The following is a 26,548-nucleotide window of genomic DNA, read 5'->3' as shown; positions in this document are numbered from 1 at the left end:
ACCAGACCCATACATAACACAATACAAAGACCAACCAAGGCGCGTTTAATACTCTACCTCTCAGATCAGATTCTGTTGGACTTGTTGGACAACATTTTACTATATCTCACATTAGAGAAGAAATACAACAGTGATACAAGAGGACTGTGTCACCATCTATCTTGTGGAAAGTGCACAAGGATAGTAGCCATAAGTGCTTGTCCTGGAGTTTTTTTTTTTGTTTTGTTTTGTTTTTTTGTTTTTTTGCCCTTTAATTTTGAGGGCTTAAGGTACTTCTTAAATATTCACACAATGACTTAAGCCACCACAATGAACACTGCACACTGACCACAGTGTATCCTTTTTTTGTGCTTTTAAACAAAAAGGAGTTCCCAAGATATACAAGTGTGCTGCCTGTGATTTCTTACAAAAGACTTTGGAAAATGTGAGATGACAGCTTCTGACCAGCAGAGGGCGATGTCTGATTGTCTACGTCACAATATGTTCATATTTGCATACATGTGACAGTGGGATATGTCCTGGGTACAGCTCTGATGAATTTGTATTTGTAATTGAGCTGCCCAGTTATTCTCAAGGATTCAATCAATTTTCCACTGGACAAATGGGAAAAATTACTCCTAAATCATGTCATATCTTCTACAACGCACTCTTTTTCAAAGGCTGAGAAAGCTAATGAATTGTTAGACAGCTGTTGCTCTGTTAGGAGGGTGTATTAGGGTGTGGGACAGCCAGTAATGGGGAGTTAATCCAACCGCCTCCGTGAGCATGTTAAATTCAACTTAACCCTCTTTCTGACTTTGGCAGGAATTTGCTGTCACCTCCATTCAGTTTGCCATTATCTTCCCAAACGTGGTTGACTCTTCATTTTGTTATTTGGCATTCATATGAGAAAACAACCCGTGTCACCCTTAATCCAGGAGCTTAATCCAGGACAGTCATGTTTATGTAATGATGCATTGTTTTAGATACTCAAGCATTCTGCAAATGCTCTGATTATGAAGAAATGTACTCACAAAGCAATCAAAAGTTCTGACAAAGAAACTGAAACACTTCCAAAGAGGCAAAAAATACGCAAGTGCATCTCCTTAATGTTCAAGGACTCAGTCCAATTTGACTGGAATTTCATTTCAGTGAGATAATTTAGAAGATACTTCAAGATTTAACTGAGGAGCTCTTCTTAAGGAAATATTTTCTTAAAATTGCCACTTGCAGAAAGAATACTGGATTAGCAGGTATAAGTGCGTCGACCTTGCTCTTTAGTTGACCATATTTGGTAAATTCTAATGATTCTGTGAAAGCTTAAATATCTGGAGGGATGAAAATAAGAAAGAGTACGCTGCCTCTTGCTCATTCATCCCTCTCACAGAGACCGAGGCTGTCCTGACAATGCACATACTATTTCTACTGACACTCAATGCATTTCTGAAGCTTGTATCTATACTGAGTGCATGCATGCACTGATCTTAACTCAGAGACTTATGTGTTTGCGAACAGGCACTGCCCTGTAATCACATGATATCCACAAAGAACTCACAGGGGTTTCCCATGGCGTGCTGAAAAGACTGACGGCTGGCGGTAAGTTCGGGGGGGACGGCCGCTAATTCTCTAATGGGAGGAGCTCCTGGGGGCCCACTGCAGACTGCTCCCTTAGGGGCCAGTCGGGCAAGGCTGTAAGGAGGCGGCAGGCCAGGGGGTCCGTAGGAAGAGGCGTGACTCCTCTCGCTGTGTGCGCAGGAGGTGCGGCCGTGCTGTGAGAAGGAGGCGTGACTGTAGGAGAAGGAGGCGCGGCTGTGCTGTGAGGGCACACGGCTGCGTTGGGAGTGGCTGTAACTGTGTCCGGAGTGAGCGTGGCTATGCAATGAAAGGGTGTGGCTACGGTGGCTTAGCTGACTGGCTGAGCGTTCTCCCCGCTTCCCGCCTCCTCTAGTGCCAACTTCTGATTCGCTGCCACCACTGCCAGTAGATTTCCGGTCCTTTTCTCTGGACATAGGTTGCTGGTTTTTCCCTGCACTGGGGTTTGAGCTACTGCTGCGACTTCCTAAGAGAGAAGAGATGATTAGAAGAATTAGGAGTACATAGTCAAAAGATATTCAGTTCTCTCACTCTATTACCAGTGATTCAAAGATAATCAGGAGTTTGGTTTAACACACTGAAATCATGTCTAACCTTCACAACAATGCCAGAAAATATACATATACAATAGCGTGAACAATTACATGACAGACAAGTAAAAGGTCAAATACTTACAATATGGACCATATAAGACATACATGCATAAAACATACATAAAACACAGTAATGGTATCAAGTACAGGAAAATTAAGAATTGTTGATATTATTTATGCTTGAACAATTGTTCAAGTTATTATCCACAGTGGATAAAAAATTCAATTCAAGATCCATTTAACTATGCTAACAGTAAGGAGAAGTATGACATGACATTATGATGTGGTCTTCTGTTTTGCAGACATATAGTTCAGTCCCTGTCCCTGGAGATGTGCAGCGTGTGTGGACTTAAGTGAAGAGAATTACTCAGACTGCTCTAAAGTATGAATGACACAAGACAGACCTCAGTGTTTCTCTGAACAATGAAAAGATACGGCTGCTGCTTCTTCACAGCATCCACAATTATTATGTATTATACATCCAGTATTATACCACAGCCACAGAGTTCTAAAACGAACCATTACTCTATATCCCTTGAGCATTGACAATGATCATAACCAGCAAAAAATAAACAATAGAAATAAAGAACAGATAAAATTATGCTCCATGTGGCTTTTTCTGACAGTTCATAGCGACATTGCCTCAGAATGCATATGGAAATTTCATTTGAATCTGTGTTGGCCCAGTGATTTTTGACAAAGGCATTGTATTAAATGATACCATCCTGAAGTCAAACCGTGCCCTCAAACACCAAAAATAGCTCCATATGTCTGAGTTGCAAGGAGAGCTAATGTTGATCAAAAGATATGAGATGTATGTGATGAAGAGCTGACAGTCCTTTTAGAAATCACTGTTGAAATGCATTGGAGACTTTCCTAGGTGATTTACTAGGATGTAAGCAGATTAGGACACAGCTGAATGTCATGTTCACACTCGGAGACACCATTTGCAACAGAGTAGATCCAACAGTGAATGCATCCCAATATCCCAATCACACGGAAATTAAACTAAAAGCTTAAAATAGCTGAAACTTTTAGCATGAGCAAGGGAATAGGTAATTACATGTACAAATGTTCAGTAAACAGTGACGGATTACAATTCAGATCTGTCATATAATACGCCAACACTACTATTTTATGAGTTAATTACATTCTAACATTGAGAACTGAATGTTTTCCCAAACAGATTTTGCTAATTAAATTACATGATTTATGCTTCATGGAGCATAAAGGAAAAGGAAATGAACCATGGCAATAAACGCAAATGAAAAAAACTGAATGACAAGTATGGATATCAAATATAGTACGTTCATTAAATGTATAATTTGCTTGTAAGAGAGAGTGGGGGATGAGAATGTGATTTGCTCAGTGTAATTCAGTGTGTGTGAGTGTGACTGTGTGTGTTGAGTGTGTATTGCAGGTCTCCCCAAATAGTGACTGACGCCACCACACCACACCACCAAACATGCGCTGAGACCCAGAGAGAGACGAGAGGCAGTGGGGAGAAGCTGTAGCAATGACCATTTAAGCCATGGTAATAAGCATGACCGTGAGTGAGAGAGAGGGAGAAAGGCAGAGAGAGAGAGAGAGCGAGAGAGAGAGAGTTAAAGAGAAAAGAAATGGACCGGGTAGAAGGGAGGCTGCCTTACCGGACACCCCAGTGGTGGGACTACCTCCTCCATCAGTCTGCCATTGCCCAGCAGAAACAGAGGGAACAACAGAGTTACAAAATGCCCTGTCTGCAGAACGTAGCTCAGTAGGCACTTTCCAGATAAGACCATCCAAACTACAAAACTATAATCCTATTTATATGTTACGTGCGTCAAATTCACTAAAATATATTTTGTCTGCAATACTTAAGATCATACAACACTTATCAGCTTTATCATAGACTTTTTTTGTTGATACATATACTGTTTGACTTTGACCTTAGTGACTTTTTCATTGTGTCCTAAAATATTTTTCACTAAGTTCTGGAAGATTCCGTTCCACATCTTACTCTTACTTACTTTGGTTCATGCATAGCTATATTACATGTCTCATCAGAAACCATGGGAGACCTAATCAAAGTTAGCGCTATTATTAAAGGCATCCGACCCAGCATACTTAAACACCATGCTTTAATCTTTACCCTGCTCCCTTGTCCGACTCAGCCGAGCTCTGTCTGACGATGTGGAATCTAACTTTGCATATAAAGAGCGCTAATTAAAAATGGTAATTAAACACAACCGTACTTAGATAAAAACATCAAGTTCCAGCTCATTAAGAGCCTTGTGTCTCAAGGTGCCTTCAACTTTTCTCACTGTAGCAAAACCATGACTATGGATCTGCCAACAGATATGTAGCATAGCACATTAAGGAAGAGTATGACTGGCTCCAGTAAAGAGCCATTCATCAAACACTTGAAAATGTCAAGTCCCATATACCAGGGTGCCTTTAGCATGACTGTTAAAACAATGGTGTGCAAACAGCAGTGCACAATGTGGTAAGGAACTGAACCTATTTCAACACATGCACTCTAATGCAGTATTTCGGTGAGCTTGTTAAAAGAGGTCAGTAACAGATGATCTGTGTGACATGAGCAGAGGACAAAGCTTCAGTGTTAACTGTTATTTTGGAGAGGGGAGGGGTCTGGTGGTGTCGTACACCATAGTCAAAAATGAACTGAAACAAGAGATGGACAAATGAAAGAAATGTCAGTGAAATGAAGGGAGAAAAAACGCCACAGATGAAGATAAACCCAAAAAAACCACTGAAATTAAGAATACAAACAAACTGTCTTTTTAACATCATATAATCTTCTTCATAACTTTGGGCTTTCTTGTAATGTTTTACACAAATACAAATATAGGTGAGAGCAGTGTGATGTATATAGTGTTATGTATATCTAATAGTGCCAAAGCCAGAGGAGTTTTTCTTTGCAACCTGCACTAGACTAACATTAAAAACATCAAAAACTTTTTGATTTAAATGACTTTTAAACTGCATAGTAACAGATCACAGAACTGAGAGGTTGAAGGTATGCAGTGAGACATACTGATATTAGGCAACAAATCTAAGATAATAATGTTTATGGTCAGTAACCATAATTATTCAAACCAGTGATTTGAAATATTTGGCACTTTTTACATTAGATATTTCCATATACATGCTTTGGTGTATAGCACATTTGATCTAAACAAGAAATGTTTCATGTGACAAAAAAACGTCAGAAAAAGGCACGTCATCTACGCCCACCGATACTGGTAAAACTCCCCTTCCATAACTGTTGTTTAATTTAAAAAAAGTAGGATGCTCCTATGCTGTGTGCTTGTACTGCATATTCTGCGGCAAGGCACAAACAGCCTCACTGGACTCACCCTCACTGTGCTGACTGCCCGCACTGCCACTGTGGAAACTGTGGCAAGGGTCCGAGTATCCCGGGGGAAAGCCCGGGGGTGCTGTGGGGAAATTCGGGTAAGGGTAGGGCTGCCCACCCATTGGCCAAGGGTTTGTGGCCGGAGGAGGGAGAGGTGCCAGCGTGTCTTGCTCCGAGCCTCCTCCGCTTGATCCCTCATTCAAGTTCAGTGATGCCATGTCTTAGGGGGAGAGAAGGAGAGAGAGCAGGAGAGAAAAAGAAAGACTTATTGTCACTGTTAGAATGAGTTATCACTGTCAGTTGCGCTAGTATAGACAAAATCATCTTAATAGCATACAATGAAAATGCAGTCAGACAGTGTTAGGACATAAAGAAAGGGAAGTAGTACTTTGGCAAATGTCTCCAAATGTGTAGTAACACTGCTCAGAGAAGGTGATCTTGTTGACAGTGTGTCTCAGGTAGCCATGTTTCAGCAAACTGCTGGCATACTTCCTGGCATCACGTCGATCTTTAAAACCCTCCACCCGTGAGTAAAGCCAGTCGACAACATCGGCACCTACAACATAAGGTATTCAGTAACACCGATGCCAGCAAGAGGATGAGCATAACGTACATACTCACAAAACACATGTGAGAAAGAAAAATAACTACTGTCATGATGCAGCAAAGCTAACAGTCTTTTACCTATAACAGCATTGGCAATGGTAATCTAACAGTCTGTTACCTATAATAGCATTGGCAATGGTAATCTAACAGTCTTTTACCTATAACAGCATTGGCAATGGTAATCTAACAGTCTGTTACCTATAATAGCATTGGCAATGGTAATCTAACAGTCTTTTACCTATAACAGCATTGGCAATGGTAATCTAACAGTCTTTTACCTATAACAGCATTGGCAATGGTAATCTAACAGTCTTTTACCTATAACAGCATTGGCAATGGTAATCTAACAGTCTTTTACCTATAACAGCATTGGCAATGGTAATCTAACAGTCTTTTACCTATAACAGCATTGGCAATGGTAATCTAACAGTCTTTTACCTATAACAGCATTGGCAATGGTAATCTTGAGCCACATCCTGTCCCTGATCTCTAGGCCTGAATCTGGAAGTTGCATGACCTTAACAATAGTAGCCATGTCTGTCTTCCCTGCTGTCAGCGGGAGATCGTCAAACTCTGAAAAGAGAGCAGCATATACACCAACACACAAACAAAGCAAAACATTAAGAGTGAGAAACAAACTACTGGTATAGCTCATTTTTTTCTCTTTTATTTCTGTGAATAGGTCCTTTTTAACAGTAGAAATTGGAATGTTCTAAGGCAGTGGTTCTCCACTCCAGTCCTGGGGGGCCACTGTCCTGCAAGTCTTTGTTTTAACTCTCCTGAGCTCAGGACTGGCACACCTGATTCCACTGATTAATTAATCATCAAGCCCTTGAGTGGCTCAGTTAAGTACAGCTCAACTGTGATAATGAAGAATTAAAACAAAGACGTGCAGGACAGGGGGCCCTCAGGACTGGAGTTGAGAACCACTGTTTGAAGGAACATGATGAAACTGTTTGCCACAAATCTGAAAGAGGAGCCAAGTCTCTCAGCTAAGGAATGTGATGTACCATATTGTGGGTAAGAGCCAGTCAGTGCAGTGGTGTGGGAGATCCAGGCAGCAGGATCGATTGGCCTCACCGGTTCAGCTGGAATAATGAAAAGAGATAAACTCAGATAATGAACGTAGATGTTGACAAGAATGAATTCATTCATTAAACAACCATAAAAAACGTGTGTGTGTGTGTGTGTGTGTGCCTCCTCACCTCTTGGTATGGTGAAGTAGCTACGAGGGGATGGGTCCCAACATTTGGCAACTGTGAGGCTGATAGGACTGTGGGAGAAACACAGGTAAACACAGTTTTACTGTCAGGACACAGGAATGAGATAGAGAGACAAGAGAAAACTATTCAGTACAACACCACATGAAATGAACTTGAATCTCAGTAAATCAAATTAATTCACACAATCATTTATCACAAGACATCCCTGGAGACAGGCAGTTAAAGAGTCAATAACTTCACAGAAAATGAACTGACTGCTAAACCGATTCAAGTTTACATATGCAACTAAAAATAACAAAGGAGAGGACAAAGGCAGCATTTGGCATTTCAGTGATGGCTCCTTTGATTGACTGATCTAAGTAACTTTAGCGAGGCGCTGTTCTACTGAACCCCTTTAATACCAACTAGTACTCACCCGGTCTTAGAGACAATCTCCCTGAGGATTCTGACTGCGTCATCATTACTCATGTTCTCAAAGTTCACATCATTCACCTGAAAAACAACAGTAACATCTGTTGTCTTTGGATTGTCCCTCCATTGAAAAACATGAGATATACATTGCAGGATGGCAAAAAATGCATCGAACAGTGTCCAACAAAATCAATATTCTCTTGGTATATCCAAGCTGAACTCACACAGAGCCTGATATAGCACCACAGACTGTGACATTCACATTTCTGATGGATCAAAGTAATAACAGAAGCCAAACCCACAAGCCCACAGGAGCTTAGGGAGTATTTTTTAGTCAGATAACAAGATTAAGTAAAACATATTTATGGTAGTATTCCGTCTATCACTTTATTACATCATGGCATCCCTACAGGGAATAAGCCAAATCCATAGCCATTCTGTTTAGTCTGTCATTCAATAGGGATTAGCAGCCACTGGAAGCAATGACGGTTATGACACTATGCCTGAAGATGGTTGGTAAGGCTGTAGAACCTAACCCAGACATTGCCTGAAGACAAAAACACTCATTTCATCTTTTATAAATTCATTTATAAATGTAAGCCTATGTTCCCGCAGTGGCCTATCACGGTATCCTCGGGTGGCTAGGCCAATACTGAGCATTATTCCAAGCTCCTTTGTGAAAAAGAGGGGATGAGGAGCCCACGATCGCATTTTCTCAAATTCAATCTCTGACTATTTCTGTTTGAGCTCTCAGGGGGAATTTGCTATTTTATAAATTGAGACTCACTAGGTTTATGGCACATCAACAAATGTGCATAAAAGCCCATATTATGAGTGATTTTAAAAGTGTTGTGACAATATATATATTCCCCCTCTGATATATTGTCCACTGTCATGGATTAAACGCTGCTTTCAAATTAACTGTCCCTAGTATTTTTATACTAAAGCTTTGTGTGTTTTATCTGTATGCCATATGTTATATTATACAGCTGAAAAAATATTATTATTACATTACAAAAATTAAAAAATATGTATTATTACACTTCTATTTCCCCAAGAGATATGTTTATATTACATCAAATCTACATAGTTTATGAAATTCACATTAACTGAACTAAATGGACAACAACTTTGCTACATTTATCCGAGTAATTTCCCAAGCACACATAAAAACGCCTAATACACTTCAAACAACGTACGAATGGCAACAGGAGACCTGAGTGTTTTTCAACAAGCAATTCCTGAGTTAATTGCAGTAAATTAATTGTTTTATTAAATCAAGTATAATGCAACAGCTCCCTCACCTGAAGCAACATGTCTCCTGGCTCTATCCGCCCATCTGCTGCTACTGCTCCACCTTTCATTATTGAGCCGATGTAGATGCCTCCGTCACCCCGATCGTTACTTTGGCCCACTATGCTAATGCCGAGGAAATTGTACTTCTCTGTAAGGAGCAGAGAATGGCAGAATGTTCATTAAAAAGAACACAGGCATGTGTTTATCTGGGTATGTTGTTGATTCAAAGGATTTCCATTTGTGTATGGTAAGCTTGTGCGTTGATGCGTGTGGATTTAAACGGCCATCATGTCTTACCCATGTTTAGAGTAACAGTGATGATGTTGAGGCTCATGGTTGAGTCGGTGATACTGCTGAATGAGGAGGACTGCAAATTGGAAAATACATAAATTAATTTAAAAAATGTATGAATACACAGTAACACCACACACACACACACACACACACACTCTAATATTTACTCATATTCTCAAAAGGAGTCTCACCCGGTCGATTTTGGCCACTTTGTGTCTCCTGCGACGCCGCTTGTGTCTCCTCATGAGCTGAGAGATGGAGCTCTGTTCTGTGGAACTGCTGAGTCTGAGGGCAGAGGTATGTACAAAACGACAGATGTAACAGACAGACAGAGAGGTCAGTTTTTGGAAAACAAAAGCAGGAGAGACAAAAAATACGTAGACACATCCTGCAGATTCCTGCAATATACCTCCTGTAATATACGAACAAGCACTGTCACATCAGCACTGATGACACTGGCTGATCTATTTCCAATTACATTCTGCAGCATTATCAAGCGGTCCTAAATGTGTCTAGAGGACCAAGTCTGAACGTGTCCAAATGTGTGTTTTTGTCAGAGTGTGGAACTAACCTGCTGGCATCCTCATCTTCTTCACTGTCTATGAAAGAGCTGGACTCCAGCTCACTGCTCATCATAGAGGCACTGTCACAGCCCATGGCCGTATCTCGGACCGCTCGCTCAGCTTTGGAGTGGCCATTCACACGAGGGACTGTGGACAAGCCCAGCCAAACACAGAGTGAAAACAAGCACAGAACACCTCACAAAGGGAGGAGTCAAACTACAGCGTGGTCTGCACAGATCTACTCTTTGTGGATGTTAATTGTAATTAAACACTAATCATAAGGAAAGGAATTTTGAAGTCAGGAATGATAAATGAACAACCTACTACTTGTTTTCACAAACAACTGAATTTTATTAGAACAGTTCTTACATTGAGATTAACAAAATATACTTTAAAGTGGGAAGTCTTTGGTCATAAAGATAAAAGTTAATTTCTAAAAGGGTGATCATACCCTGTGAGGACCTTTCTCTACCTTTCTCTGACATTGGACAGGTGATGCTTAATGAATGCCCGATGACTGTAGAGCTTATATTAAAAAATGACATACATTGCTTTGGGTGTGGCTGAGCTTCAGGGTGGCAGCGGATTGGCTGGAAGGCCCGGGGGAGTCGATGACATCGATGCAAACCTGAGTGTGTGTGCAGCTTCCGAGGAAAGCCAAAGCACTCTAAAAGAGTTGGGGTACCCATCCTGATTTCCCTTGCCTGTCACACTCTCTCACACAGCCTCAGTGTCTGTCTCATATGCACCTAGACGTTCTTTTAACTCCTTCCTCTGTTCGAACCATTCTCTCTGACATGGAAGAAGAGTGCATGCTTATTATAAAACAGCCAACTATGTTTGAGTGACAACAGACACGCAGACAGACAGACTGAGTGATCAGGTTAGATGGAATGGTCAATTCTGTGAGTGAAAGAAAGAAAGAAAGAAAGAAAGAAAGAAAGAAAGAAAGAAAGAAAGAAAGAATGAAAGAAAGAAAGAAAGAAAGATTATTGATAATGGGTTAGGATGAGACAAAAATAAGGTAACAGAGGTGAAATAGGAGAAATGCAAATTTTAAAAAAAATTGGAGAGAGGAGAGGGAGGATACACAGAGAAAGCGTGGTGCAGGGAGAGAGGAGGAGATAAAAATCATTTGTATTCAATCTTTTTCCATCAAAAATGCATTTGAAGAGAAGGAGTAATTCCCCCTCAGCAAATAGAAATTTGTAAAGCGATCCTTTAGAGCGCGTCTGGGATGTGAAAGGGATACGGATTCCACTGCAATATGATTCCATATCAACCCTGACCTCAGGCAAGCATGGGAATCCATTATGAAGCAATGTAATAAATACAAAATGTAACTGAAAAGAAGACACTCCATTCACCACACATGTCTGACATTGCCCTACAGAGCCCAAAGTTAAGACAGATAAGACAAACAAATACCACCCAAATGTCATCCCAGACCTGAAGTGACAAAAATCTATTTTGTCGCTCCATATGTTGTTGCAAAATTATGTATATTAATTTCTTGGGCATTAAATAAATAGCAATATGGGGAATGGACTTTGAAATGGCATGTCCAGAGAACAAAAGCCCTGATATTGAGATGGATTTGGATTAACCTCAGACAGAAGGCAGGGTCATCCTCAAAAGCGCGAGAGCGATAACGTTAGATGCATTACAGGGTTTATACGGATTACCAGGAAAAAAAAAAAACTCAATTTATTTATTCGTATGCTGCATGCAGAATTCCTTGTGTACAATCGACTGAATATTGCCTACTGTGACTTGTTCGATACTGCGTGAAACAGACACTATTAAAAATCACTGCAGAGTGGGGTCAAATCTAAAGTCAAAGAAACATGCGTATTACTGCTGTTACTTTACTATTACTACATAGGTTTGTCTGGTGTCCACGAGGTGACATAACCTTTCGGATCATATTTATGATATAAACACATTTTCTTCGTCTTTTAAGAACCTCGCAAACAAATAAGCAAATAACTCAAGCATAATCACTCAAACAACACATTATAGATTCCTCTATTCTACACTGATATTACACAAAAAATACTACCCTAAAAACAATGCACTTTACACATTACTGTTGCACAGCTATCGTGCGACACACAGGAGCGGTGAAAACAAAAGATAAACTATCAAACGCTTTCTGCGGATCAAAACAACTCAAATATATGCACTGAGACATTTTCACATGTCCGTTATTGTTTTTTTTTTTTACGTATAAAATAATATGATATTACTTCTCTATATCTGAAGTCTTTTTGTCGCCACTAAAGTTAAATTATTTAATCTGGTTTTATCTCGGATTAAAATAAAGCGGTTGCCTACTATTATACTTCAGTACACCGTTAACTAGTGCTCACAAAAAATAATCTACACCCAACACAAAAATACGTCCTTACCTCAGCCGCGAGAGACGGACTCAACCCACAAGCGACTCAAACCACGGACTACCAAGAGTAACCCGTGAGCGCGCCACAAAAGAATGCACACCTCTGAGCTCGTTCTCTTACATCTTGCGCTCCGTCATTCCTCTGTATATTTTAATTTAGACGGGCAAAAATGTTTGTGTTACCTGAGAGTGTTCCGTGAAAAAAAAAGATCTGATCATTCGCCTCAAGTGGCAAGTGATTAATGTGTCAGAATAGCCAGTGGCAATGTAATGAATAGCTCGATTCTCCAACTCACACCTTTGCAACGCAGTTACTCTACTTACTGCCGCCGAAGTGTCAACAAAATAAGTCACTGATATCACAGAAGAAGCGTTTAATTTGAAACCTTGTTACAGGATGTCAGAACAGAGATAATTTCTCTAAACACACAAGTCTTTTTTTAATAACATATTTCTCCTCGTTAAAGAAAAAAACTATTTGTATATGGGACGAGAATTAACAAAATTACATAGCCATTTTAAACTGACACACTGCAGCAGCAAATCTGATCACTTGGTAAAAATAAACCTTCTTTGAAAACCACATTCCAATATCGCTCAGTTCTGTTCTTCATGGACCACACAGAGCTCTATAGCTTTCATGTATTTCTTGGCTAAGATTTGCTGGGGAACAAAAGAGATGGTTATCAAGGCTCTCTCTCACCAGTAACTGTAACTAGCAGAGTACTCACGCTCTCATATGCCTGCATACACACACACACACACACTCTTCATTTCCTCAAGATGACAATAAGTCAGCACTATTGACAATGCTTCTGCCACTGCGAGACTTTCATACTAAACCACAAATGGACGACTACCCTCCAGTCTTATCCACACAGAACACCTGAGTTCCTGCTCCTCTGATTGTATTTACCATTTTATATCTCAGCAATAAAAGATTCTGAATAAACAAAATGCATTTATGCACTAGTGCTAGAGGCATTCAGATTACCCTCACTTCATTCTCCTGAAATATTTATTATCATATTCAACATGCTAGCAACTGCCTTCTAGCATGCTCACCCATGCTCTATTTTATACCCTTTCCTATATTTTATATATATTGCTTTGCAAACTGAAAAATACATTTCTCCTTAAGTTTTTTCTCCCCAATGTGTTTCCTATTTGCTTGTCATCCAAACACATTATCATCGCCATCGCTATCTCGGGTAGAGCATGCAGGCCATTCCTCACAGCTAATTAAACCACGCTGATAAATGAGAGGAGCGTGCTAATAGAGAAGAGGAGGAGTGACCCTGCGCCTCCTTCGTCTGCACTGAGGGGTGATTTACTGTGAGAGGGGGAGGAGGGATATAATTTAGTGCAGGGACAAGTATATTTTACTGCTGTGAGAAAGGAGTAAAGTTAAACTACCTATAGGTATATGCTTGCACCCCTGGAGGAAGGACACGCATAGAGAAATGGATAAGCAGGGAAAGCCAATGAAGAGTGTGGAGAGAAGGAAAGAGGGAGGCTGAGAAAACCAGAGTGAAAGAGAATGAGTTCTGTGGGTGTCTCACATTGAGTGTGTCAGAGAGAGATGAATAAGAATGTTAACTGAAATAAAAAAAAGGGCCAGTGAAGTCTATGGGTAGAGGCTGACACAGTACAGCCAGGGCATGTCCTGGGAGATAAATTTAGATTCTCCTCTCAGGAGACTCCATGAAAATGGCTCAGACTGCAGCCACATTGAGCCATGTTTCCACCCTCAACATATGGACAAGCCAGGACAGCGCAAATGTAGAGCAGAGCAGAATATGATGTATGATCTCGCTGGTCTGTGTACACAGACTCCATTTATTTTTATAATGAGTGCTACCTATAACATCAGACACACATACACACGCACGCACACACACATGTACGTACACATGCGCACACACACACACACACACACACACACACACACACACACAAACACACACAGCAACTGACAAACAATGTGTTTTGTACCAAGCACACTCCCACACCCTCTCACTTACGGTATGTTGTAGTGTCTACACATAAACCTATACAGTTGCCTTCAAAAACATGTTATTTGATGATTTGGAAAAAAACTACTTGTAATAATAAGCATCTGCCTAGCAGCTTTGGTCATTCACAGGGTATGATCAAGCCTTGAACATGCCTTATTTACATAGATGTTTCTGAGGTGGGGGAACTGACTGAAATGGCTCAGTTAAAATGCATTCATTTGATTTTCTCCAGTTTGACTGCCTGTCTTTTATCACTTCTACAACTTACAGAATTTGCATAATGTGTGACAAAACTCCCAAGACACCATATCTATCTTACAGTGTGAAAGTTAATAACCACGTCTAACAGTTTCAAATTCCATTTGAAAATGTGATAACACTTTAGCTGAAGAAAAAAGCCTTTTGTCTGTATAAACATAGTAAGTTATAGCAATAGAACTAACCATATGAAACGGTTTTGAGTCATTTTAGCTTAGCTCTCACTGTAAATGATCTCTATTTGTCTGTAAACTTTAAAAACTAACAAACATTAAGATATTTTGCTGTCTTTCCTGTACCACATGATCTAAGTATTAGGAAGAATGTTGACGTCCATCATCTGAAATGAAGCAGTACTTACACTCCTCCCTTCTCCGTCTTGTCCTCTCTCGCTCTCTCTCTCTGCGGTGGCTAAGGAGGGACTCACTCCCCGTCTCCGTGTCCAAACCATCTCGGCTGCTCACTGCGTGGGCACTGTGGCAGAGACACACACATATGCGCGCACACACACACACACACACACACACACACACACACACACACACAAAGGCTTAGTGTAACAGACACATAAATATGTCTAAATGTAATGTAAAGCTCACATTACTGGATAAAGAAGGGCCCTGTACTGCCTTTTCACATAACCAAATAAAAAGTATGACAGGCATTAGAACACCAAACCTTTAGATGACATTTAATCTCAGCGTAAGTGATCTCAGGGTGAGGGGTAGAGCACGCTTCATAACCTGCCATTAATCATCCAATACACAGCTCATCCAGTATTACAGCAGAAACTGCTGTACAATTTGCTACGTGCCTGTAGCAGCCTACTGTGTAACATTTAGCAGTGAGGTGAAATTAAGTAAGGTTACATGAGCATAGTTATGGAACTTAAGATGAGAGAGAGCAGTGTGGAGAGGGGGAGTTAAGGACGACAGGGTGAGGTAAGATGTATGGGAATAACAACACAAAAATGCAACTCTCTTGCTTGTTAAGCCTCCAGGGTCTGTCTCTCTCTCTCTCTCTCTCTCTCTCTCTTTGTGTGTGTGATTGTGTTTGCAAGTGTCGAAGCAATCGCTGCAGGCATTAATGTAACATGAGGATGATGAGAACCCACCTCTACCTCCAAGGAAAGACACTAACAGAACCTCTCTGTCTCTCTCTCTCTCTCTCACACACACACACACTTCTACAGAGACAAACTGCCCTTTATGGAACCTTCATTTATCTTTACCCATGATGCTTTGCCAAGAGGTCATTTTATTCTAGAAGAAATGGATGTGTATGTTCTCAGCACAGCATTGCATTTAGGTGTGATGTGGGTCACACAAGGTGAGTTCACATCTTACAGAGAAGAGAACACTGAGCCTCAGAAACTAACCAAAACAAAATATTTTACTTAGAAAAGACATAATACTTGGATCTAAATAACTGTGTTTTTTCATTGACACTAAAAATAATACGACTCCTGACTTCACCCAGCAGGAGGTTCTTTTACTGTTGGGAAAAACCATTTCCCACAGTAAGTCAGGACACCACAACATATACAGGTTTAGTACGTCTGTTATTACTGTGAAGACCTCATGAGAACACTTACATTTGCCAATGATCTGCAAACAGGAATGATAAACTGCAGTGTTCGTCTTCTGAGACCATAAAGTATAACCAATCATCTTGTGGTATGAGATAGTGGGAAAGCATTTTATCTGTCTCAGGGGTATCTATCTTAGCAACAGGAATCCCCCATAATTGTTAGGCAGTAACACTGCTGTGAACCAAGCATGTTTTAGCAAGATCTCGCCACTAGAGGGCAGTACACACATACCGTAAATAGAAATGGCATACTATTCAGGCAATTACGTGATCAAAAATCCTCTAAGCATCGAATTCAAACGCAAATTCCTGTTTGTATTAACCACATAGCTGGAGGGCTTGAAATTGATTTAAAAATATATATTATTTTGGGTGGAAGTTAGCAGCTGGCAAATCCTTCTCTCCATAAATCTGTCACAAAGGTCATTCTGGTCTCCTGTAAGAGCATCTGTAACATGCTCACTCGATAACTGACAGTAATATTGCATAACACAGCAAATTATTTGTGACATTTTGTTCTTGAGCCTACAGCCAGAGGCAGAGATACCACACATTTTTTCTCCCCCTCTCCTATTTATTTGGGTGCCACTGTGTATGGATGAGTGACTCTGTAGTAAGGGCCAGAGGAATCCACTCAGCGGCACTGGAGAAAGACAGTTTACATTCCATTGGCCATTATATGCATGCATAGATTATTCTAATATAGATGAGTGGCCAGGCATTTTAGAGCATGGCTGGATGGGCAGAGAGTGTGTGTGGGTGAGAGGCACGGTAATATGTGGCTAGCACTTTAAAACACTGCATGATACGGCAGAGTGGACGCCCGATGTGTGTGTGTGTGTGTGTGTGTGTGTGTGTGTGTGTGTGTGTGTGCGCGGCGCAGAGATGTGAGTTGAGGTGCATGCAAGCGGTGATGTGAGAGTGTGGAATGTGTAAGGTAGAGTGCAGGTTGAGTTTGTGCTATAATTAAGTCTGGATGATCAGGACATCTGCCGCGTCTCTGGAGGGTTTACAGACATTCTGCTGCAGAGAGAAACCATATTGCATGACAAAGTCCACTACAGTACTTACACCAAGTACAAGGGTAGAGTTAATTATGCATATGTGAGAGACTGTTATCAGAGGCAGAGAGTGTGTAGCAATAATTACATTGGTGATGTGTATATTTTTCTTATTAATCATTACACATTACACTCTACATGCTTCACTTTGAACTCAAACAAAAGTGCAAATGACTTTTTTTTTTTTTTACACTACAACAGCTCATACGCCAAACACACCGATACTTATTTCACATTTTGGCTGTTGTGGTCTTCTGGGTCCTATTGTCTTTACAGATAATCAATTCTTTTACATCATTGTATCCATGGAGTTCTTCACAAAATCACCATAACTGGACAGCTCTTCAAGACAGTACCTTTATTTTACAATAAACAGTTTCCTGCCTCATACAGAATATAGTATAAATCTAGAGATTACAACGGGAATCTAGCCAAGCTCTGTGACAGGAGCTGAGAAACACTGGTGGTCTTTGTGTTCCTATGAAAGGTTGATGGAGCAAAGGTGTGAGTCACGGGAGGTGAAGAGGAGTGTAGGAGAGTAACTGGCTGTACTCACTGAAATGAAGGAGGTCTGGAGTCTCCGATGCCCCCTGTCCTCTCCAGAGGGGGAGGGAGCTCCGTATGACTGTCTGTACATAAGGAAACACCATCGGAGTGGGAGCTCTCCGCCAACACCAGCTGCACAGTAAACACGTAGCCACAGATATACACGCGTATATATACAAAAACAAGTGAGACTTCAAAGCCAGTGTCAAAGTTACAGTGTATCTGCCTTCTAAACACTGACGAAGAACCATATGTTTCAGTGGATACAAAGACACTCAGCTAATGAGCAACGAAAATGAGCCAGAGTGAAACAATGCGAACAGTGATGTAGGTGGTTACGACTAATGTCTACTGTGATAAAGCACACAGCATAGGTAAGAAATAGAAAGCCCTTGTATCTACTTTACTGTGACTGCAGGATGATGGAGGCTATGATAAATATTTTATCTTTGACAATTTTGTTTGAAGTGTACACACTTTTTTCAAATGAAATAATATCATTTAAGACAAATGTGCACTCATGCACATGCACACACACACACACACACACACACACACACACACACACACACACACTTACTTTAGAGCTTTAGTGTACATGTGAATCTGTACTGCTGAGATCATATCGTATGAATGCATCAGAGTGTGCTTTTCTTCCACTCTAATTCAGATGTTATGTAAAATAAAATTATATAAAATACTGAACACTGCGGCTTACCCAAGATACCACTCTCCCATTGAAGCAGGGTAATTTAGCATTATCGTCTGAGATTTCCTCCTTGACAACCCTGAATAAGACATACAAAAATATAAATTGCAGAATTCATGACAGATAACAAACATTTTAGAACTGAAGAAAAATCCATTTAAGTGTGTCTTGCTGTGTGTGTTTCTCTGCCTCTCTACAGTCTCTTTCTCTCTTTCTTTGTGTGTGTGTGTGTGTGTGTGTGTGTATGTGTGTGAGAGAGAGAGAGAGAGAGAGAGAGAGAGAGGGTCTAAATGACTGAGGGCGCACAGAGGTTATTGGTGTATAAAGCTTCTTTGTACTTTGTAGTGGAAATTCTCTCCTGAACTCCTCTGCCCCCTGCTCCCTTGAGACAGTGGAGCACCCTGACACAAGGCACAGGCAAGTTGAAGACAGGAGAGGAGTGATGAGATAGAGAGAGAAGGAGGAAGAGAACGACTTCAAGAGCACAAGAAGAAAGGATGAAGAAAAACATAGAGCAGGCAGAAAACGAGGGGGGGGGGAGGGAGAGGGAGAGGGAGAGAGAGAGAAAGAGAGAGAGAGAGGGAGCTGCTAATTGGCAAAAGTGCTATCATAATTATGCATATATTTCACATACAAAGTTGATGGAAAGGTCATGTCATTAGCATAAGACATATGAAACAGTCTGGCCATGACACAATGATCATAACCATATTTTTACTCAGTTATAAGATTATATTAACATCACACACAATTTCTGATGGATGAATTGCAATTTTTATCACATTCAGTCCCTGGTAGATGAATCGCAGTATTCCATACTCTATTTAGTATGAAACTCTAATAATCTAAGTAACTAATCTTAACAATTAATAAACATAATTTGTTGCTGACTTGCAAACTGTATATGATCTATCGATAAATCTACTTTATAGCAAGATATTCTTGAAACACAATGACCTATTAGTTCATAAATGATAATTAAGTTTTTCTTATTGTAGTAAGCACACCATAATAAGTGTTGCAGAATTAAATAAATTTATACAATTTACACCATTTTTATATTGCTTTTTTCATTTGAGCTGAAAACAATATGGTAATACCGTGAGACTTCATCAATAGCTGAAAACTATTTAACTGTTGCAGTAAGGATGAAATATCACATCTACCTACATCCATACAGAACTGATCCCAGCTTGGACAGGATTTGCCTGTCCTCTGGCCGCAGAACCAGACAGGATAGGAACAGTCACAGCTGCACTTCTAAGAATATAATTAAGTTTGTCTTGTGTCAGCTGCCCTACACTCAGGAGAGGAGCTACAGGCACAAGCATGAGACTCTCACTGCTGGTGATTCATGGCTTTTAATACTTAAGATCCATTCAAATATGTTCCTTTTTCAGGGTTTTGCTTTCTTTAAGGGAGATGGCAGCATTTATAAGTTGTTTTGTCTGCCTCTCTGCGACTGTGAGACCCAGCCTTTTGTCATCAGGGACATGGGTTTTGCTGATGCACTTCTGTTGGGCTGTTACATGATGCATAATCTTACAGTGTAGGGTACAGTTATAGTTACAGCTCTGAGCCATGGGACACAGATGTCAAATAGCTGATGGCTCACTCTTGTGGAACTGAGTTGCAGGCTGTATGTTGTGCATGATTCCACATTGCCAAACACACTCAGAGACAGACAGACACAGATATACAGACATGCACACATGTCCACACACACAAATTCATGCACGCACGCATGCATACACACACACACACACACGCACAAAGAATATACAAAAGAAATTGCATTCTCAAAAGGTTTTTATCAGACATCCTCATTATAAATTGATGTACCCCACAGTTAGAAACAATGATGAAAAGACTTGTTACAGGACTGCAGTGAAAGCAAATCATCATCAGTGTGTCCCTGGCCACTGTAAAGACAAGTTTTCTAATCACAATCACAGGGCCTTTAGGCAGACAAAATGTGAAAACAGAAAATTTGATGTACAAAAACTGAGAAAAAACGAGTATGCATTGGCTGCTGAGGTTTTTACTCATTGCTACAGACCTACATAATTTCCATATCACAAATTATCTTCATAACCAAGAAGAGTTCCTCATAAACAAGAATAACTGGCCATTTCACAATGTTCAAAATGACCATTTCACATTATTCAGTATGTTCAAATTGTTTACTCTTTGGGGAATGAATTCTATCAAGACTGAAAAGTAAGACACTGAAGTGAAGTCTAGTTTCTAGCCTCCCACCACAGTGCTGAAACGTTCAGTAGGGAGCAGTGTCCAGCAGGTGTGTAATGACTCATTCAATTTGGTCAGGTACCTACTGGGAGGCACCTCTCACTCCACATAGTGTGTGTGGGTTCTCTTACTCCTCCTCACAGTCAGCTGCTAGTCTTATCATAGACACCAAGCTGACCAAGTCCAAACACACCCTAAGTTTCCACACACTGTTTGAGTATGGTCAACAGGATGAAAGTTGCAAATAGCACATAGTGTCTCTCAGTATCCAGCCTGCCTGCCTGAAAAAATCTCCCTTTGTCCCCACGTGCCCCATAATCCAGATTCAAAAATCATTCTTGTAAACAGTTCATCGCACCCCATTTCATTTAGGGTTTTTATTTAGGTCTGTTAAGAGAGTGTCTGATCCTCGTCACAGGTATTCTCTCCCTCTTTGACAGGTACATACACCAGGTTGCCAACGGTCATGTTGTGGAGATGAACAAGAGAGTTGATGCTGTCTGCAGAGTTAAGCCCATCACAGCAACAAACATCCACTTAAAGAGAAACATGTCTGCCTCTTCCACATGTCCTCATTTCACTAAGCTCTGTCTCTAAGCTATAAGGTCCCAGCAGAATCCTCCTTCAGGCTGCCAAAAAGAGGTAAACTGTCAGCACAGACCATGTACCAGCTGTACTCCTGACCCCATTGTCTCGCATCTTGAAATTGTCCCAAAACACTTTTGTGCCTCAAACTGAGTCAAACTGGGTTATTAATGCAACACTTTCCGTAGGATGCAGTTGTATGCACTGTATGGACAATAGTTGGATAATTTGTGCTTTTTTTTTTTTTATGGCCATTGCCAAAATACATAATCCATGAATAACTGAACAGATACACGTTGGAACTTACCATCCACATCATGTGGCAGCCAAGCCGTGGAGAACTGACCTTAGGGTCAGATATCATACAGGTCATCTCTTTTTCAGACCGTGATTATGAGTTTAGGTTCAGGTACTGCTGTATGAATTAAAGCTCTTTAATCAGTAGAGAGTCATGCCTATGACTGAGTATGGGAAGCATAAAACTAGGCCACTCTTCCAAATGAAGATATAAGGTTTTCAGCTTCTCACTTCCCACATATTTTTCTCAGCCTTCAGCATCCTGCTAATGTTTGAATTCCTAGTGAGCAGTTTATGTGAGACAAATCCAGTTTGCAGCTAGCAGCTCAAAAAATGAAAGACCACACCCTTACATTTATTGAACAATCTCATTGCTATCTTACATCCGGGGGCAAATATCCAGAGTATACTATATATGCCTGTAAAACTGCAAAAGATCAGTTTAAAGGCGTACTGATAACATTTAGATCCTCTCTTCACTGCTGTTTCAAAATACAGACTAAAACTGATGGATGAAGACTGGAAGACCTTAATACAACCCTAATGGTGGAGAGATGGAGCAGTAACTAAGACAGAAAAAGCTGTCACTTATGTCCATAGACAGTGACAAGGACATGCTGTTATCGGTAACATCACCTATCTAAATGACAGCATAATTTTACTTTTTCATCTCTGGTGTGCAAAAGCCATTTATTAACATATCAATTATATATCTGAGAGTAAGTACCAGAGGAAAAAATGTATCATCTCATGTCTTTTTTGCTTAAGTTTGTTCATCATATGAGCCAATTAAACGCTGTACAATTAATCCTTTTCAAGCAGGATTTCACTGCAAGTAAGCGGTCAGTTCCATAACCAGACCCGAATACTCAAAAATTCCTTTCTGGAATCCAGTCTAATTAAAAATACCTCTGACTGCCTTTCACTCATCAGTCACTGTGGTTACACACATTTTTATGTGTTCATTTACTGGGATTAGTATAGAAAGTGGAGATCTATGGTAGCTCTGTACATGCCTCACTGGTCCCAAAGCTGACATGTCTCTTTCTGATCACTCATGCAGTACGAAATACTTTTCACAACACTTTTCACCTACTTGTGTCAGAGTGTAGCACTAATCTTTCTGTTTTCAGCATGAGTGGCCATAAAGAGACATGGTAAGTTGTGACAGACATCTTAATAGGTAATATTACCAACAATATTACAGGAATGTCACAATAGTTATTTCAAACTGCAGACTATGATATAATGTAATAATGTATGCAGATATTACATACAGAAATCAGATTACATTTATTCAGAAATGAAACAGCTGAGGATGTCTGTACTGAGGGAGGTGCCATTGGAATGGTGCTGCTGGTTGTAAAGGGGTGCAGACAGCACTGGTACTTTGGTAATACTAAAGCTATTATCAACACCATGGTCAACTGATCACCAAGTCCACTGTTTCTCTAATTCTCAAAAAGCCAGAGCGTTGGTTGGGAACCACAACGACCATTTGAGGGAGAGAATGCAAAACAGCTGCTGTCATTCATGCCTTTCACAGTAATTATTGGTTTGTCAAGCTCTCTCTCTCTCTCTCTCTGCCACAGAAACTAAGCAGCATTTCACTCATTGGACTGGTGCAATGCAGATAGACTAGAGTACCTCAAGGTTGACCATAATCTGCCCCGTGTCAGCTGTAGTCAGGAGAAACTGACCAGTTTCTATGTACACAGAAAAGAGCCATTGCAAATGTATTCTTCATGAACAGATGTAATGGTAAAACTATGGTTTTATGTGCTCAGCTGGGAACGATTAACATTTTGAAAAATGACACCACTCAAGAGTGGGAGCTGCCTTGAAAATTGCCATTAGCAGCAATCAGCTTCATTGGTATTGATTTTCCTTATGCTTCATTAGTAGAAAGAAATGGCAAGAAGAGAGTTAATTCGTTCTGCTCACAAACTGACACAGTTTGTCAGTGTGTATAAATGGGGTCGCCAATCTTATTAATTTTCTTTTCCTAAAGTTGATTACAGATGCTCGTTGTGCACTGTGGAAAAACAGTCTGTTCATCACAACCTGTCATCAAATAAATTATTGAAAAAGCGAACATGACATGCTGAAGGCAAGATCAGTACAGCAAGTTACAACTACTGATGCATTTACCATTAAATACTGGCTAAAACAACACGTTACTCTTTAATAGTATTCAGAATTTGATAAGTTTAACCTGAAACAAACAAAAAAGCACTACCGCTGAATGCAGCACTGTTTGAGTTCTTACATCAGTTCTGACATAGATATGCCTATAGTACATGGCATATCTATGTCAGTCAGAGCAAGCATGAGACAATTTGGTTTGACCAGCAAAGCTCAGGTTTAAGAGGTCACAATATGGGGTTCTGGAGCAACGCAACTGATGACATCCACACACTAATCTACAATAACATTTTAACAATTTTGGTGCTTTTCAATGGCGAAAGTTACGTGCTTTATTTTTGTTGAATACACGTCTGTCACAGTGAGAAAAATGTTGATACAAATCCATCGTAAAGAATGGAAGCAAAAAGGTATTTTCCTACGTAGTGCTGGTGATTAGGTAAGGGACATGACCGAGAAGATTCATTGGCACTGTTCCTTTGATCTTTTTTACAGCACTGCAGCATAATCGGAGAAATCTCCTTCCGTTGACGCCAAGAATATTGACATCAATATTGACGTTGAACAGAAATGAGAAAAATAGGATCAATGTACGGAATGAGACTAGGAGGAGCAGGTGCTACTACATAAGTACAAATGACATTAAGAGTGGCTACTGACCGTACAGTAAAGAGAGAGAGACCATATCTTTTTGTTATGTCATTCAAGTGATTCGAATATGTTAAATGGCCTATTCTAAAATCTAGAGCAGTGAAATGTTAGATATCGAGCGTTATCTATCAACAATACTTATGTCGATATGATCATTTGACGCTGTTTCTGAGTTTTTGACAGACATGGCAGTCCTTTCTGCAGGCACAGGCGCCGTTTGTGTATGGTCTGCACAATGTCCTCTCTCTAGCACAAAAACTGGTTCATCTATTCTACTATTATTTCCCTTTAAACGAGCAGAGTGACTTGTCACTCTAAATACAGTTGTTCTCGCTAACGCATGCTGGTAGGCAGGCCGTTAGTCCCCGGTGCTCGCCTTAATGGCAAGTGCGATTTTTCCGGACACCAGTGTTTACACTTCAGGCTACAGTATTCCAGCTGATCTGCGGCCTACTTCAACTATTCATCGGAATAACGCTTTCGCCACCTCGCTTCAGAATTTAAATGCAGCGTCATGACAACACTATTTGTCAAAATGGGATTTTATAGCAACTGATGTTTCTTATCATCTAATGTACAACCACACGCATTTCCAGTGTCGCTCATAACCGGTGTCTACATATTTTCTGTATAAACTGTACATAATGCATAAGTCGTCAGCAATGAGAGGACAATGCAACGATTCTCCAGGAGACCCTATAGAACACTGTACCTTCCAATGGTCTTTAGATACTATTGTATCACTCACTATATAAGGCACGTGCAATAGAGCAACATTGTTATCGTGATAGCTGCGACTGTAATAAATCTCCTGGCAAAATAATGAAGGATATGTTTTGTACCCGTCATCAGCTGTACTCCTACAAACGACACAATTCACAGTTTATAACGATTCGAAGGAAAATATGCATTATGCTAAAACGTCTACTCTTCTACTGAAACATGCAGGTAGTTGCCGAAATATGGCTATTAAATAGCCACATAGCAAGATACTGTTGGTTTAATATCAGGGCAATCCGACTATTGAGCTTGAGCGCATAAAACTAATTTCATGATAATGTTGATTATCAGCTGTAGCCTACATTTCAGAAGGTCAAACTTCGGTTACTATGCAAACAACTGCGGTTGCCTGATACACAAAATAAACACCCAAAGAGGAAGGCAATAACTGAGAATTACTTGTAGGAATTTCTGTTCGTTTGAAAGGTACATAATGGTCAATATCCTTCATAAAGATACAAGTAACAGAATACAGGTTACTTATTATCCAAGCGTAAACGTGACAAATATAGCAGGTGACAGATCTTTTACTGACACAAGGCAGGTGGCAATCATCTAAAGGAGAGGATCAACAAAAAACCTGAACAGCCAAGGCCATAACTACGTAACTTTCGAGCACGGTGTTATATACTGTACTGAAATGCTTAATGATTTAAAGAAGTTGCTAGATAAGAGGCGAGGCAAAAGACTATGTCAGTGACAAGCAAGGTAGGTGACTTACCCAAAATCCTGATCCATTGATTTAAAGAAGAATTTGTAGCTATTGACTGGACGATTGTTGAGGACATTTTTAAAATCTGCAAGTGTGACTTTCTCAGGAGCGACTGACAATTTCACCAAGTAAGGAGTTTCCTCCTCGTCTACATGGTAAATAATTTTAGTCTCCGCCATGAGAATGTGGAGGGAACAATCACCCACGAACAGTGTCGCTGCAGTACAAAATGTATAATTACAATAAATATTAAAAATAAAATTGTTATAAAAATATTAATAAATAGATAAAACGCTGCATTGAAGATGACAACATGAATATGTTATCCGCATCGTGTCAAAAGACAAAAAAACAGACATAATCGAGATAAGGCAGATGTCTTATGCTGCCTGCTATGTTTCACCGTGCGGACGTTCTGTTGCCTGAATGTAGTCAAACAGGAAGGGAAGGTTCACATCCTTGAGAATATCAGCCTGGAATTCTCTGCGTGGTACTGCCATCATGTGGTAGCCTACGTTATCATCATTTTGTATAAAAATAACTGTAATTTATAACCAGGACCAGCGTGACGGATGCATTTTGAACGATCCTCAATTTAATCCTTGGATGAGACGACGATGATGAAATGA

At 40.2% G+C, this 26,548-nt stretch overlaps 1 protein-coding gene across 3 annotated transcripts; it reads right to left on the bottom strand.

Annotated features, from left to right (window-relative positions):
- Positions 1 to 1,391: 1,391 nt before the first annotated feature.
- dvl1b (dishevelled segment polarity protein 1b) lies at positions 1,392 to 26,098 on the bottom strand. Of its 3 annotated transcripts, none has more exons than XM_030776506.1 (16): positions 25,929 to 26,098; positions 18,509 to 18,578; positions 17,801 to 17,922; positions 14,955 to 15,067; positions 9,925 to 10,063; positions 9,545 to 9,638; positions 9,357 to 9,426; positions 9,068 to 9,207; positions 7,768 to 7,844; positions 7,335 to 7,402; positions 7,123 to 7,217; positions 6,568 to 6,790; positions 5,912 to 6,079; positions 5,525 to 5,743; positions 1,935 to 2,038; positions 1,392 to 1,793 (listed from the first exon to the last, which is right to left on the bottom strand). In XM_030776506.1, exons 1-16 carry the CDS (start codon positions 26,096 to 26,098, stop codon positions 1,509 to 1,511), a joined length of 2,157 nt encoding a protein of 718 aa, XP_030632366.1. In that variant the 3' UTR covers positions 1,392 to 1,508. The 3 variants fall into 3 exon arrangements, with proteins under 3 accessions (XP_030632366.1, XP_030632367.1, XP_030632365.1); XM_030776507.1 differs by having other exon boundaries at positions 6,568 to 6,702; positions 7,140 to 7,217; XM_030776505.1 differs by having other exon boundaries at positions 1,392 to 2,038; positions 6,568 to 6,702; positions 7,140 to 7,217.
- Positions 26,099 to 26,548: the final 450 nt, after the last annotated feature.

The sequence above is a fragment of the Chanos chanos genome, chromosome 6 (genome assembly GCF_902362185.1).
Source record: "Chanos chanos chromosome 6, fChaCha1.1, whole genome shotgun sequence".
Taxonomy (NCBI): domain Eukaryota; kingdom Metazoa; phylum Chordata; class Actinopteri; order Gonorynchiformes; family Chanidae; genus Chanos; species Chanos chanos.
Note: the sequence above shows the minus strand (reverse complement) of the source record. Positions and strands in the feature narration are given on the sequence as shown.